The 10,628-nt window shown below is 27.9% G+C and overlaps 3 protein-coding genes across 4 annotated transcripts in view; all 3 read right to left on the bottom strand.

The window, feature by feature from the left end:
• Positions 1 to 703, bottom strand: part of LOC119611335 (pleiotropic regulator 1-like) — a 1,872-nt gene extending 1,169 nt beyond the window's left edge. Inside the window, exons 1-2 of the mRNA XM_037966878.1 lie at positions 287 to 703; positions 1 to 220 (exon numbers count right to left, since the gene is read on the bottom strand). The exon at positions 1 to 220 is cut by the window's left edge and continues 1,169 nt beyond it. Coding sequence (XP_037822806.1) covers positions 1 to 220; positions 287 to 399 — 333 coding nt within the window. The 5' untranslated portion in view covers positions 400 to 703. The remainder of the gene's footprint in view (positions 221 to 286) is intronic.
• A 151-nt stretch (positions 704 to 854) lies between these two features.
• LOC119611336 (LSM12 homolog A-like) lies at positions 855 to 4,929 on the bottom strand. Its single transcript, XM_037966880.1, has 5 exons — positions 3,942 to 4,929; positions 1,901 to 2,034; positions 1,657 to 1,773; positions 1,263 to 1,394; positions 855 to 1,098 (listed from the first exon to the last, which is right to left on the bottom strand). Exons 1-5 carry the CDS (start codon positions 4,060 to 4,062, stop codon positions 946 to 948), a joined length of 657 nt encoding a protein of 218 aa, XP_037822808.1. The 5' UTR covers positions 4,063 to 4,929; the 3' UTR covers positions 855 to 945.
• Positions 4,930 to 6,601: 1,672 nt separating this feature from the next.
• On the bottom strand, positions 6,602 to 10,158 carry LOC119611342 (plasminogen receptor (KT)-like). 2 transcript variants are annotated; one of them, XM_037966886.1, is made up of 3 exons: positions 9,813 to 10,158; positions 9,514 to 9,754; positions 6,602 to 7,211 (listed from the first exon to the last, which is right to left on the bottom strand). In XM_037966886.1, the coding sequence occupies exons 1-3, from the start codon at positions 9,891 to 9,893 to the stop codon at positions 7,078 to 7,080; spliced, it is 456 nt and encodes a 151-aa protein (XP_037822814.1). In that variant the 5' UTR covers positions 9,894 to 10,158; the 3' UTR covers positions 6,602 to 7,077. The 2 variants fall into 2 exon arrangements, with proteins under 2 accessions (XP_037822814.1, XP_037822815.1); XM_037966887.1 differs by lacking the exon at positions 6,602 to 7,211 and adding an exon at positions 7,318 to 7,518 and having other exon boundaries at positions 9,813 to 10,156.
• Between the last annotated feature and the right edge of the window lie 470 nt (positions 10,159 to 10,628).

The following is a 10,628-nucleotide window of genomic DNA, read 5'->3' as shown; positions in this document are numbered from 1 at the left end:
GTTTTTGTTGTTGGCAGCAATTAAAGATAGATTGTCTTTGTTGAGACCCGCTCCTAAAGAACCGTCTGTAATGGCTAAAGGTTTCTCGGGGCCCTCCAAAGCAGCCATACCTGTACCAGCATTACCATTAGCATATTTCTTTGCCTCTGCAGCTTGGGCAGCACGATCGAATACCAAACCATAACTATCACGTGCCTTAATGGATTTTCTAATCTTTTCTCTAGCAAATACAATAAAAACTAATTGTAATTAATGATCCTTTAAGGAAAAGCATGGATACACTTACAATTTTTCATCAATTTCTGGTAAAGCTCCCTGATTTGAAACGAACATATCATGGGTTCTTTTCAAGGAACGAAATATTAATGTATGAACACTGTGTCGCTGAACTTCTTCCATGTCTGTTATAAGTTATTTTCTTTTAAAATTATTAATTTTTAACAAATTTTCCCAAAAAAATAAAAGCGGCTTTCATTGAGAGACCTGCGCCGACAAACATTAACAACGGCGGCAGCAGACACAAAAACTTCAGCGGCGGCTTCAACTCAGCTGTCAGCCTACAACAAAAAATTTTGGAACAAATATTTTAAAATCGGGATTTATCGGCGACTTGGCTTTGAGCCGAATCGGCACAGGTTTCTGCTTTCTTTGTATATTCACTAAGTAATGATAACAAGCAAACTTTTACACAGAGTTGCATTTTTGTATGTGATAGCATAAATTGACACATAGATGTCACTTTTAGTGTACTAAAAAATTTAATTTACTGAAGTAACCAACTTTATTTACATAACTCTTGTGCTCCATCGATGTTAATGAAAAATATTTGGAGTTTGTAGTTTTTGTTTTCTTTTTTTGTATATTTTTACTTTGTTTTGTTTTATTGTTGTTGTTCTTGGTGTTTTTTGTTTCTTGTTTTTTAAAACTTTTTTATTTTTTAAATTATTATGAATTAGCAGGCACTGGTGAACCGGCTGCCGCATTACTTGATGACAATGATGCAGATGTTGGTGATGAAGCTGACGAAGTACTACTACCCATAACAGCAACAACATTACTATCTTGCGATGATGCTCTGTTAATAATAAAATTTTCAATCTAAAAAAAAAACAGAAGAAAGAAATAAAATAAACAAAATAATAAAAATGAAAAAATATAATAGTAATGTAATGAATGGACAAAAGTATGTTAAATAAAATCAATTCTTATATTTATATAGAAAAATTCTTTATTTATAAATCATCATCACATCTAGTTTTTACCATTTTCTTAATATAGTTGCATAAACTTTTATTATTTGATGTTGAGACAACGTTTTCCGCCCTATATGGTGGTGTTATGGTGACTTCATTAAATATTTGTATATTTAAACCTTGCCAAGAGACTTCATTATGCTGGAATTCGAAAACAAAATATCAATAACTATTATTATAAACTTAAATTTAAATATTAAAGCACACATAAGGATTGAAAAGAATGATATTTAACCGTTAAAAAATTTTAATTTTGAACATATAAGGAGTTGTTGGACTCAAATAAATAAAAGCAATAATTTTATAATATTCGTACATTTTTTAGAAAATCTCAAGGAAAACTTTAATATTTAAACCTATATTCTCTGCCTTATGTGTACATAGTTTAACATTCAAAACAAACCTTAAATTGCTTAGCAATCACTCTGTATAATTCTTGTGCCTCTGGGCTAACATCAGCATTTTTCGACTTGAGATACGTTTGTCGATGTTGCACTGTTTTGCGTAGTCGTAATTTCAACTAAAAAAAAAAACAAAGAAAATACTATTATTAAGCACATATTTATAACTTAAAAAAATAATAATTTTAGTATATTATACTATTTTAGGTCACTTATATATTTGCTGTTGTTGTTTGTTTTACTTACTTGTTCCAAATTCAATTTCTGGGGATCATCAACATAGTTACCATTACACTCCTTGACCACTTGAACATTGCTGCATAGAGATAGATTCAAGACATGAACATCATTTAAATTTTCAGCATTCTTTGAACGACATTCTATTATAGTTAAATATTGAGGTTAAGGAAAGATACCAAGGTTTTAAAATGTTTGAAATACGGTTTTTTTAAATTAAAAATATAAAGAACTCAGTAGATATGTTTACTGAAATTAGGGGTATAAAATGTTGTCTAGTAAGTATGTTATGAAGTAAGTAAGTAAGTAAGTAAGTAAGTAAGTAAGTAAGTAAGTAAGTAAGTAAGTAAGTAAGTAAGTAAGTAAGTAAGTAAGTAAGTAAGTAAGTAAGTAAGTAAGTAAGTAAGTAAGTTAAGTAAGTAAGTAAGTAAGTAAGTAAGTAAGTAAGTAAGTAAGTAAGTAAGTAAGTAAGTAAGTAAGTAAGTAAGTAAGTAAGTAAGTAAGTAAGTAAGTAAGTAAGTAAGTAAGTAAGTAAGTAAGTAAGTAAGTAAGTAAGTAAGTAAGTAAGTAAGTAAGTAAGTAAGTAAGTAAGTAAGTAAGTAAGTAAGTAAGTAAGTAAGTAAGTAAGTAAGTAAGTAAGTAAGTAAGTAAGTAAGTAAGTAAGTAAGTAAGTAAGTAAGTAAGTAAGTAAGTAAGTAAGTAAGTAAGTAAGTAAGTAAGTAAGTAAGTAAGTAAGTAAGTAAGTAAGTAAGTAAGTAAGTAAGTAAGTAAGTAAGTAAGTAAGTAAGTAAGTAAGTAAGTAAGTAAGTAAGTAAGTAAGTAAGTAAGTAAGTAAGTAAGTAAGTAAGTAAGTAAGTAAGTAAGTAAGTAAGTAAGTAAGTAAGTAAGTAAGTAAGTAAGTAAGTAAGTAAGTGAGTGAGTGAGTAAGTAAGTAAGTAAGTAAGTAAGTAAGTAAGTAAGTAAGTAAGTAAGTAAGTAAGTGATCTTCAAATCTAAAGCTTAAAACAATATCTAATCTTTGGGTTAAGATACAAATCTCAAGTAAGTTTGAAGAGATAACAGAACTTTTTAAATAAAAAGAAAATCAGATGTAGAAATTCTAAGGCAAGATTCGGTTTTAGAGCTGCTATACCCTTCAAACAAAATTACCTTGGTCTATAGGGCAACTTTTATTTTGTTACTTTAGGTGATTTAGGTCAATCAATTTAAAGGATCTTCATAGAGCCTAATGTAAGCTGCTATAAAAGCTTCAATGTTGTCGAGAGTTCTATCGTACAGAAAACACTTCAGTTCATACTTTTGCTAAATTTTGGACAAGTATGACTGATGAAGATGCGTTCAGTCATTAGCAAAAAAAAAATATTTTGGTAGCACTTTTTCCTCATAATCCGGAAGTAACAATTCATAACTTAAAATCTTTTTGAATATAGACTAATTATAGAATGTTTAAAGAAGTTTTAAACTGACGAAAGTTTTTTTTCGAATACATACATAGTATTCATGTTGAAGATCATTTATAGTTTCAACTATTTAGTAATGTGAAATAGTCTATTATTTATTTTACATTTGATTGTGAGCATTGAAAGATCTTGTGATAATTTTATTTGGTCACATTGTATAACTCACAGATTGATCTGAATTTGTAGATTTATATAAAAACATCTATAAAAAAAAACTTAAAAGTGATAAGACCTAAATCTTAAATTTTGTCTTCAGGTACGAAATTTCGAAACAAAAGATAGAATTCTAGAAAATTTGTTTAGAATTGACATTTTACAATTGTCTTTGCAAAAAAAAAACAACAACAACAATAATAATAGAGACAAAAAAGAAATACAAATATAAAAATTGCAAAAAAAAAATAAATCAACTTTCTCTTGTTAAACTGCAGGGTTACCAAAAGCAGTATCTTTACATTATTACAGAGGAACCACCAACAGTTTTGGGGGCAATAACTGGCTATAATCCAAGATATTCCACAACTTCCAACCCATATGTTTGTTTACTCTATATAAATTAATATAGGTTTTTGTTTTTGTAAAAAGGATACTTAAAATAAGCATTTTTGTGTTGTGATCAAATGCTAGCACTTCTCCTTCAAATTCCTCATTGAAGCAGGTCGTGCACATTACTGTGGATCCAATACTGAAGCAATCATTAACTGCGGCCATTTTTAATTGTTGCCTGCCAATCTTCTATGGGGAGTAACAACAGCAACTACGACGACGACGGTGTTTTCAACAACAGCAGTGGTGGTGAGCAATGAATATCGTTGACAACAATGACAATGTTGTTGATGTTGGTAATGTTGATGTTGCTTGCTATTTGCTGGCGAATTGTTGAGAAGTTGTGTTGCCCAAAACTGGATTTATTTTGTAAAAAAACAGACACACACAGTTAATTGCTTTATGTTGCTTGTTTATATTTCTCTTTTTCCAAGCAGTTTATAACTTTTTATTGGCTTTTTTGCAATAATTTTAACCCGGAAGTTTTCAGCACAGATATTATTACAATGTTTTCAGCAAGCCAGCAGCAGTTTTAATTTGTAGGACACAATTTTCTTAACTGTTGTAAATTACTTTTCTTCAATTTTTTTTTTTTTTTTGCAACAAATTGTTATTTTTCCTTGTTATTACTGAATGAATGTGTAGAGCAGTGTGATGATGATAATTATTTGGCCCGCTCGCTAAAAAAGACTTTTCACTTTTTTCTGGCGTTTGTTTTGTTCTTACTAATTTGATTGCCTTTTTTGCCAGCCTTTTTTTCTTCTTGTTTTTTTCCTAAAATTTTTCACTCAACTTGAGAAAGTGTGTGTGGTATTTTTTTTTTTTTGCAATTTGTATTATTTATGCACTATAACTTTTTTAATACACGCTTTTTACACTAAACAAATTGTTTAAATGCAATATTTGTTTTGCAATAAATTTTCTTATGAAATTTTTATTGAAAAAATAATAATAAAAAACGGTGCCGACGACAAGTTGGAAAAAATTTATCAACGCACGAAACGTATGCAAAGAGAAAGAAGGCAATTATGTCCCACAAATTAAGAAGAGATGTGAAGAAAACCGATGAAGAATTTTGTCAAATTTCATTTTGTTTTGTCATTCGTCCACATACGCATGCGAGAGTGTGTGCTACGAATGTGTGTTGGTGTGTGAAAATGTGTGATGTAAGAATTGGGAAAATGTCAAAAAATGTGAACGGAGATGCCAACTGTATTGTTAGTAGCGGAGTGTTGCCAAAATATTAGTGTTTGTTAGTGGGTTTTAGTACAGTGTTACGATTATTATGAGAGTTTTTAAATATTTCTATATTTATAAGGAATTTTGACTTAAATTTTAAACAAATTTCACTATTTTCTTTAAATTCTTTGTTTATATAGAAAACTTTAGATAAATGCACTTTTATAGAGGATTTTTTATAACAGCTATTTTTTAAAGAACATTTTTGAAAAATTCTCTTTTAGAAATGTCTCAATAAATTCTCTTGACAATAAATTATTTTGTTTTTTTTTAATTTTCTTTTTTTTTTAAATTTTGTATTAATTTTCATATTTTTCTAGATTCTCTCTTGATTTTTTCCTTTATTTAATATTGTCTATAATTTTTTTTCGATTAAAATAAATGTTTTGAGAACTCTCTCATAAATTATATTTTTTTATAACATTTGTCCTCTTAAAGAAAATTTTAAACAAATAATTCTCTCCTAATAATGTTCAATAATTTCTCTCTTTATAAAAAACAATTCAAAACATTTTTTTAAATTATGAATGAATAATATTTTTCGATATTTTAAGAATATTTTCGATAACAAAATATTCCCTTATTTTTAAAAAAATACATTTTATTTTTTAAAATGTTTTCCTTAAATCCTTTTATTATAGAAAGTTATCGATAAGTTTGGTATTTTTATACATTTTTGATCATTTCTCTTTATAAGCTAAATTTTCAATAAATTTTTATTAAAGATTTTAATTTCTTTTTTTAACGATTGTTGATTAATTTCTATTTTTTAAAAAACATTTTCGATAACTTCTTTCTTTTCAGAAAAAGTTCGATATCTTCGGTTTTTGAGCGAAATTTGATATAACTTTTCTGTTCTTTTAAGAAATTTTCGATATTTTCTTTTTATTAAGAATTGTTCATCATTTCTCTTCTTTTAAACAAAATTTTCTACAAATTCTCTCTATTTTTCCACGTTATCGATAAAGTATTTTATTTTTAATGATAACGTTGATTAATTTTTCTTTTCTATAGTGTTTTCGATAAATTCTCTATTTTTAGGAATTGTTCGATATTTTAGTTTTTAAGCAAAAAAAATTTGGTGTAACTTTTCTGTTCTTTAAGATAATTTTCTTTTTATAAAACATTTTTCATAATTTTTCTCTTTTCAAACTAAATTTACTACAAATTCTCTCAAGTTATCGATAAATCCTTTTATTTTTAAGGATAATGTTAATTAACTTCTCTTTTTTATAGAATTTTTTCGATAAATTCTATATTTTTAAAAAATGTCCGATAACTTCGCTATTTTTTGTCCACATTTTGGTTAATTTCTCTATTCTTTTTAAAATTTCATCTTTTAATAAAACATTTTCGATAAATCTTCCCTTTTTACAAAAATTCTTTACCTGATGAAAAAATTATCCCTTAAGACTAACGATCTAGACTTTTTTAATAAAAACAATTGTTTCAAGGCTTTTTTTACTTTATTTTATTCATGGATCATATTAACTCACACAAAGAGTAGTGAAAAATTTTAGTATTAGAAGGGCGTTTTGTGAAAAGTGTATACAATTTAAATAAGTTAAGGAATTTATTAATAAATTACTATAAATATAAATATTATTCAAGTATAAATGGCCACAAGAGGAATAAGAAATAAAAATTTTTAATAAATATTCTACGTTTTCTTTTAGATTGAAACTTTTCTTACACACACACTAATTTTCATAATGGCATTAAAATTATTATTTTGGTTCTTATTAATGAATATGGGAAATTTTTCTTTTCTAAGAAATATTAATATTGTCCTAAATATAACTAATGTATTATATACGTGTTGTTGCTGTTGTATTATTTTTTAAATTTTAGTGAATACCATTAATTATTAATTAAAAATAGTATAACTTGAGCATCATAGGGAATTATTAAGCTGTTTGAATCTTCATCATTTGTTAGAGTCTATGAGTGGTGGGGATGCATTTTCTTTTCCATTTCAGCCTCGACACGTGCCTCATCAATCGTGGCCACTGTGGGTAGACCACCAGGCCAATGCAATAGTTCTGGTTCATGTTCCATTATCATATTGGCTTCAGCTAGAATTATAAATTAAAAATTAAAATATCCAACATAATTTGTGTGAAAAAAAACATATTTTTTTATATTAAAAAACATATAAAATAAACCCACTTTTTATTAAAATTTTATTTGTAAAAAAGTATATTTATTTGAAACAATTATTTCAATTGTTCACTTATGTTATTTAAAGCTGCACAATATTCTGTTTTTTTAAACAAAACTCAAATAATAAGTTTAAAGATCAGATTCATTTTGGGGGCGGTGGTACACCCAAAAATGGGCCTAGTAAACCCAAATCGGTTATAATTTTGGTAACAGTCAAATCTGAAAAATAATATGTTAATTAAAATAATGAAACAACATGTTTATTTATAAATATTAGTAAATTTAGAGTTAGGCAAATAAAATTTTGAAAAAAGTCTTTTACAATTTAAGATTTATTATATATACAAGTGGTTAGTAGAATATTCCATAAATATGATTGATTGAATTCGCATAAGACTAATTGTATTCTGAATTCTCCAATATATTTTGTTGAAGATGAAAAATATTCGCTACCTAGAGTCCTTGTAAGTAGCGAAGTCCATTTAGCAATGTCTATCAGTCCGTATGTTTGTTGAAATCAATATTTTAAGGTCTCACAATTATACAAATCGTGTATAATACCAGACATACTTTTGAGAAGTTTTCTATTTAAAATCACCAAAATCGGAACCAAAATAACGGTGCAATGAGGAAAATTCCAAAAGATAAAGATTTTTCCATGATATTTTTGCTTTAGACTAGATTATATACTAGAGTATAAACTAGATTATAGATTAGACTGTAGGCTAGATTATAGACTAGACTATAGATTAGACTATAGGCTAGACTATAGACTAGACTATAGACTAACTATAGACTAGACTATAGACTAGACTAAGACTAGACTATAGACTGACTATAGACTAGACTATAGACTAGACTATAACTAGACTATAGACTAGACTATAGACTCGACTATAGACTAGACTAATAGCTATAGACTAGACTATAGACTAGACTATAGACTAGACTATAGACTAGACTATAGACTAGACTATAGGACTAGACTATAGACTAGACTAATAGACTAGACTATAGACTAGACTAACTAGACTAGACTATAGACTAGCCTATAGACTAGACTATAGACTAGACTATAGACTAGACTATAGACTAGACTATAGACTAGACTATAGACTAGACTATAGACTAGACTATAGACTCGACTATAGACTAGACTATAGACTAGACTAAGGACTAGACTATAGACTAGACTATAGACTAGGACTATAGACTAGACTATAGACTAGACTATAGACTAGACTATAGACTAGACTATAGACTAGACTATAGACTAGACTTATCGACTAGACTATTAGACTAGGACTATAGACTAGACTATAGACTAGACTATAGACTAGACTATAGACTAGACTATAGACTAGACTATAGACTAGACTATAGCTGACTATAGACTAGACTATAGACTAGACTATAGACTAGACTATAGACTAGACTATAGACTAGACTATAGACTAGACTATAGACTAGACTATAGACTAGACTATAGACTAGACTATAGACTAGACTATAGACTAGACTATAGACTAGATTATAGACTAGACTATAGACTAGACTATAGACTAGACTATAGACTAGACTATAGACTAGATTATAGACTAGACTATAGACTAGACTATAGACTAGACTATAGACTAGACTATAGACTAGACTATAGACTAGACTATAGACTAGACTATAGACTAGACAATAGACTAGACTATAGACTAGACTATAGACTAGACTATAGACTAGACTATAGACTAGACTATAGACTACACCATAGACTACACCATAGACTAGACGACATTTAATAAAATTCTTTAATTTCTTTTAAGTAAAACCCTTTGGTTATGTTTTTAAATAACTAATCATCAAAAAGACTAATTTACTTATGAAGCCAGCAGTAAAAAATAGTCTTCGTAAAATATGTCTTTGACTTAACAGATTAATCGATAATGCAACATTCGCAGTCAATTTAAGATGCAACATATTTACATGACTTATGTTGGTATACATACTTACAAATATGCATTGTTATTTTTTACAACAAAGACAAATGCAGTTAGTTGTTAAGTAAGATTACAGAAATTTTATAAAATCTACCAAAAATACAACGACCTTCAACTTAAAATCATAGTAACTTTTTGGTGAACCATAAAAAAATCTATAAATTGTTACAGTGCCAAGAAAAAACAACAAAACAAATGCACTTTTCCCCCCCCTCCCTCTTACCTTTAATACGATGTATCTTACTGCCATAAGCTAAATCACCGTAATAGCCCATAACAAATGACAAAGGTACCATGGGCAGTAATGTAACCGGTCTTCGAGTGCGTTGATAAAATGAAAAACAACCCAGCAGGGAAGTTATATAGAAACCACTTAACCAATAGAAAAATTCTCTATTACGGGCGATTTCAGTGGCCTGTTCACGTTCCTTAATTTGATAGTGCATTTGTATCCAACGTTCCATCTAAAAAATGGACAAGGATACATAATTCATAATTTCACTTTAATAAAAGATTACATACCTTTAATTCTTGACATTTTCTATAGGCCGGATCGTCATGTTGGGGATAAGTTGAGATATTGCTTGAGGATTTATTACCCATTTTTTTATTTGATTGTTACTTAATAGTTACACAAAAATATTTTACAGATAAAAATAAATGAATTATTGCTGTTTTATTATTATTTAATAACGTTAAAAGTTATTTTTTTTTAATATAAATTGTTTTTATCTACACATTTGCCAAATTTTTTCATTTAGTTAGGTATTTTTGTTTAATATTTTGATAATTTTTGTTTGTATGTATTGAACGCTTTGTCAAATCAATCTGACAGACACATTTGCAAAATATTTGAAGACTGTTTGTTTTCGAGTTCTTAAATATCGTTAGCTGAAATGCAGAAGATTATAATTTGATAAACAAAAATATAACGTATGCATGTGCATACATACATGGATTTCAAAATAAATGTCTAGTTAGTTTTTACGGTACGTTCCGTGACGTATTAGCTTATTAACGGCAAATAACTTCAAGTCGATAACATAAGAGGGGAAATACAGGGAGACTGTCAAATTCAAGATATTATTTCCATAAAATTCTTTTTCTTTCTTCAAAAAATGGAATTTTCTATTTAAGTTAACGCAATGTTTGTATTTTGGCATAACTTTGTTTTCAATGCTGTTAATTTAGCGGTTTTTGGTCTAATTTAGCTTGTGAAAATTTTATTTTTTTCTTTTGGCGGAAGTTTAATAGAAACACTTTTTAGTCTTACCTTTACTAAACGGAAAAAGTTAATCCCGATATCGTGTCAAAATTTAAAACTGATTTATTTACGAT

The sequence above is a fragment of the Lucilia sericata genome, unplaced genomic scaffold (genome assembly GCF_015586225.1).
Source record: "Lucilia sericata isolate MDLA Ls3-8-SP2 unplaced genomic scaffold, ASM1558622v1 Contig001423F_arrow, whole genome shotgun sequence".
Lineage (NCBI taxonomy): Eukaryota > Metazoa > Arthropoda > Insecta > Diptera > Calliphoridae > Lucilia > Lucilia sericata.
The sequence above is the reverse complement of the archived record's forward strand: the minus strand, read 5'-3'. Positions and strand labels throughout refer to the sequence as shown.

Bases quoted from the DNA above. Each gene is read 5' to 3' on its own strand.
- LOC119611342 (XM_037966886.1), bottom strand. From the start codon at position 9,893: ATGGGTAATAAATCCTCAAGCAATATCTCAACTTATCCCCAACATGAC. The intron at 9,755-9,812 runs GTATGTAATCTT...TCCATTTTTTAG, and splicing joins GAAAATGTCAAGAATTAAAG to ATGGAACGTTGGATACAAAT. The intron at 7,212-9,513 runs GTAAGAGGGAGG...TTATAATTCTAG, and splicing joins TAAGATACATCGTATTAAAG to CTGAAGCCAATATGATAATG.
- LOC119611336 (XM_037966880.1), bottom strand. From the start codon at position 4,062: ATGGCCGCAGTTAATGATTGCTTCAGTATTGGATCCACAGTAATGTGC. The intron at 1,774-1,900 runs GTAAGTAAAACA...TTTTTTTTTTAG, and splicing joins AGAAATTGAATTTGGAACAA to TTGAAATTACGACTACGCAA. The intron at 1,395-1,656 runs GTTTGTTTTGAA...TTCGAATTCCAG, and splicing joins TGATTGCTAAGCAATTTAAG to CATAATGAAGTCTCTTGGCA.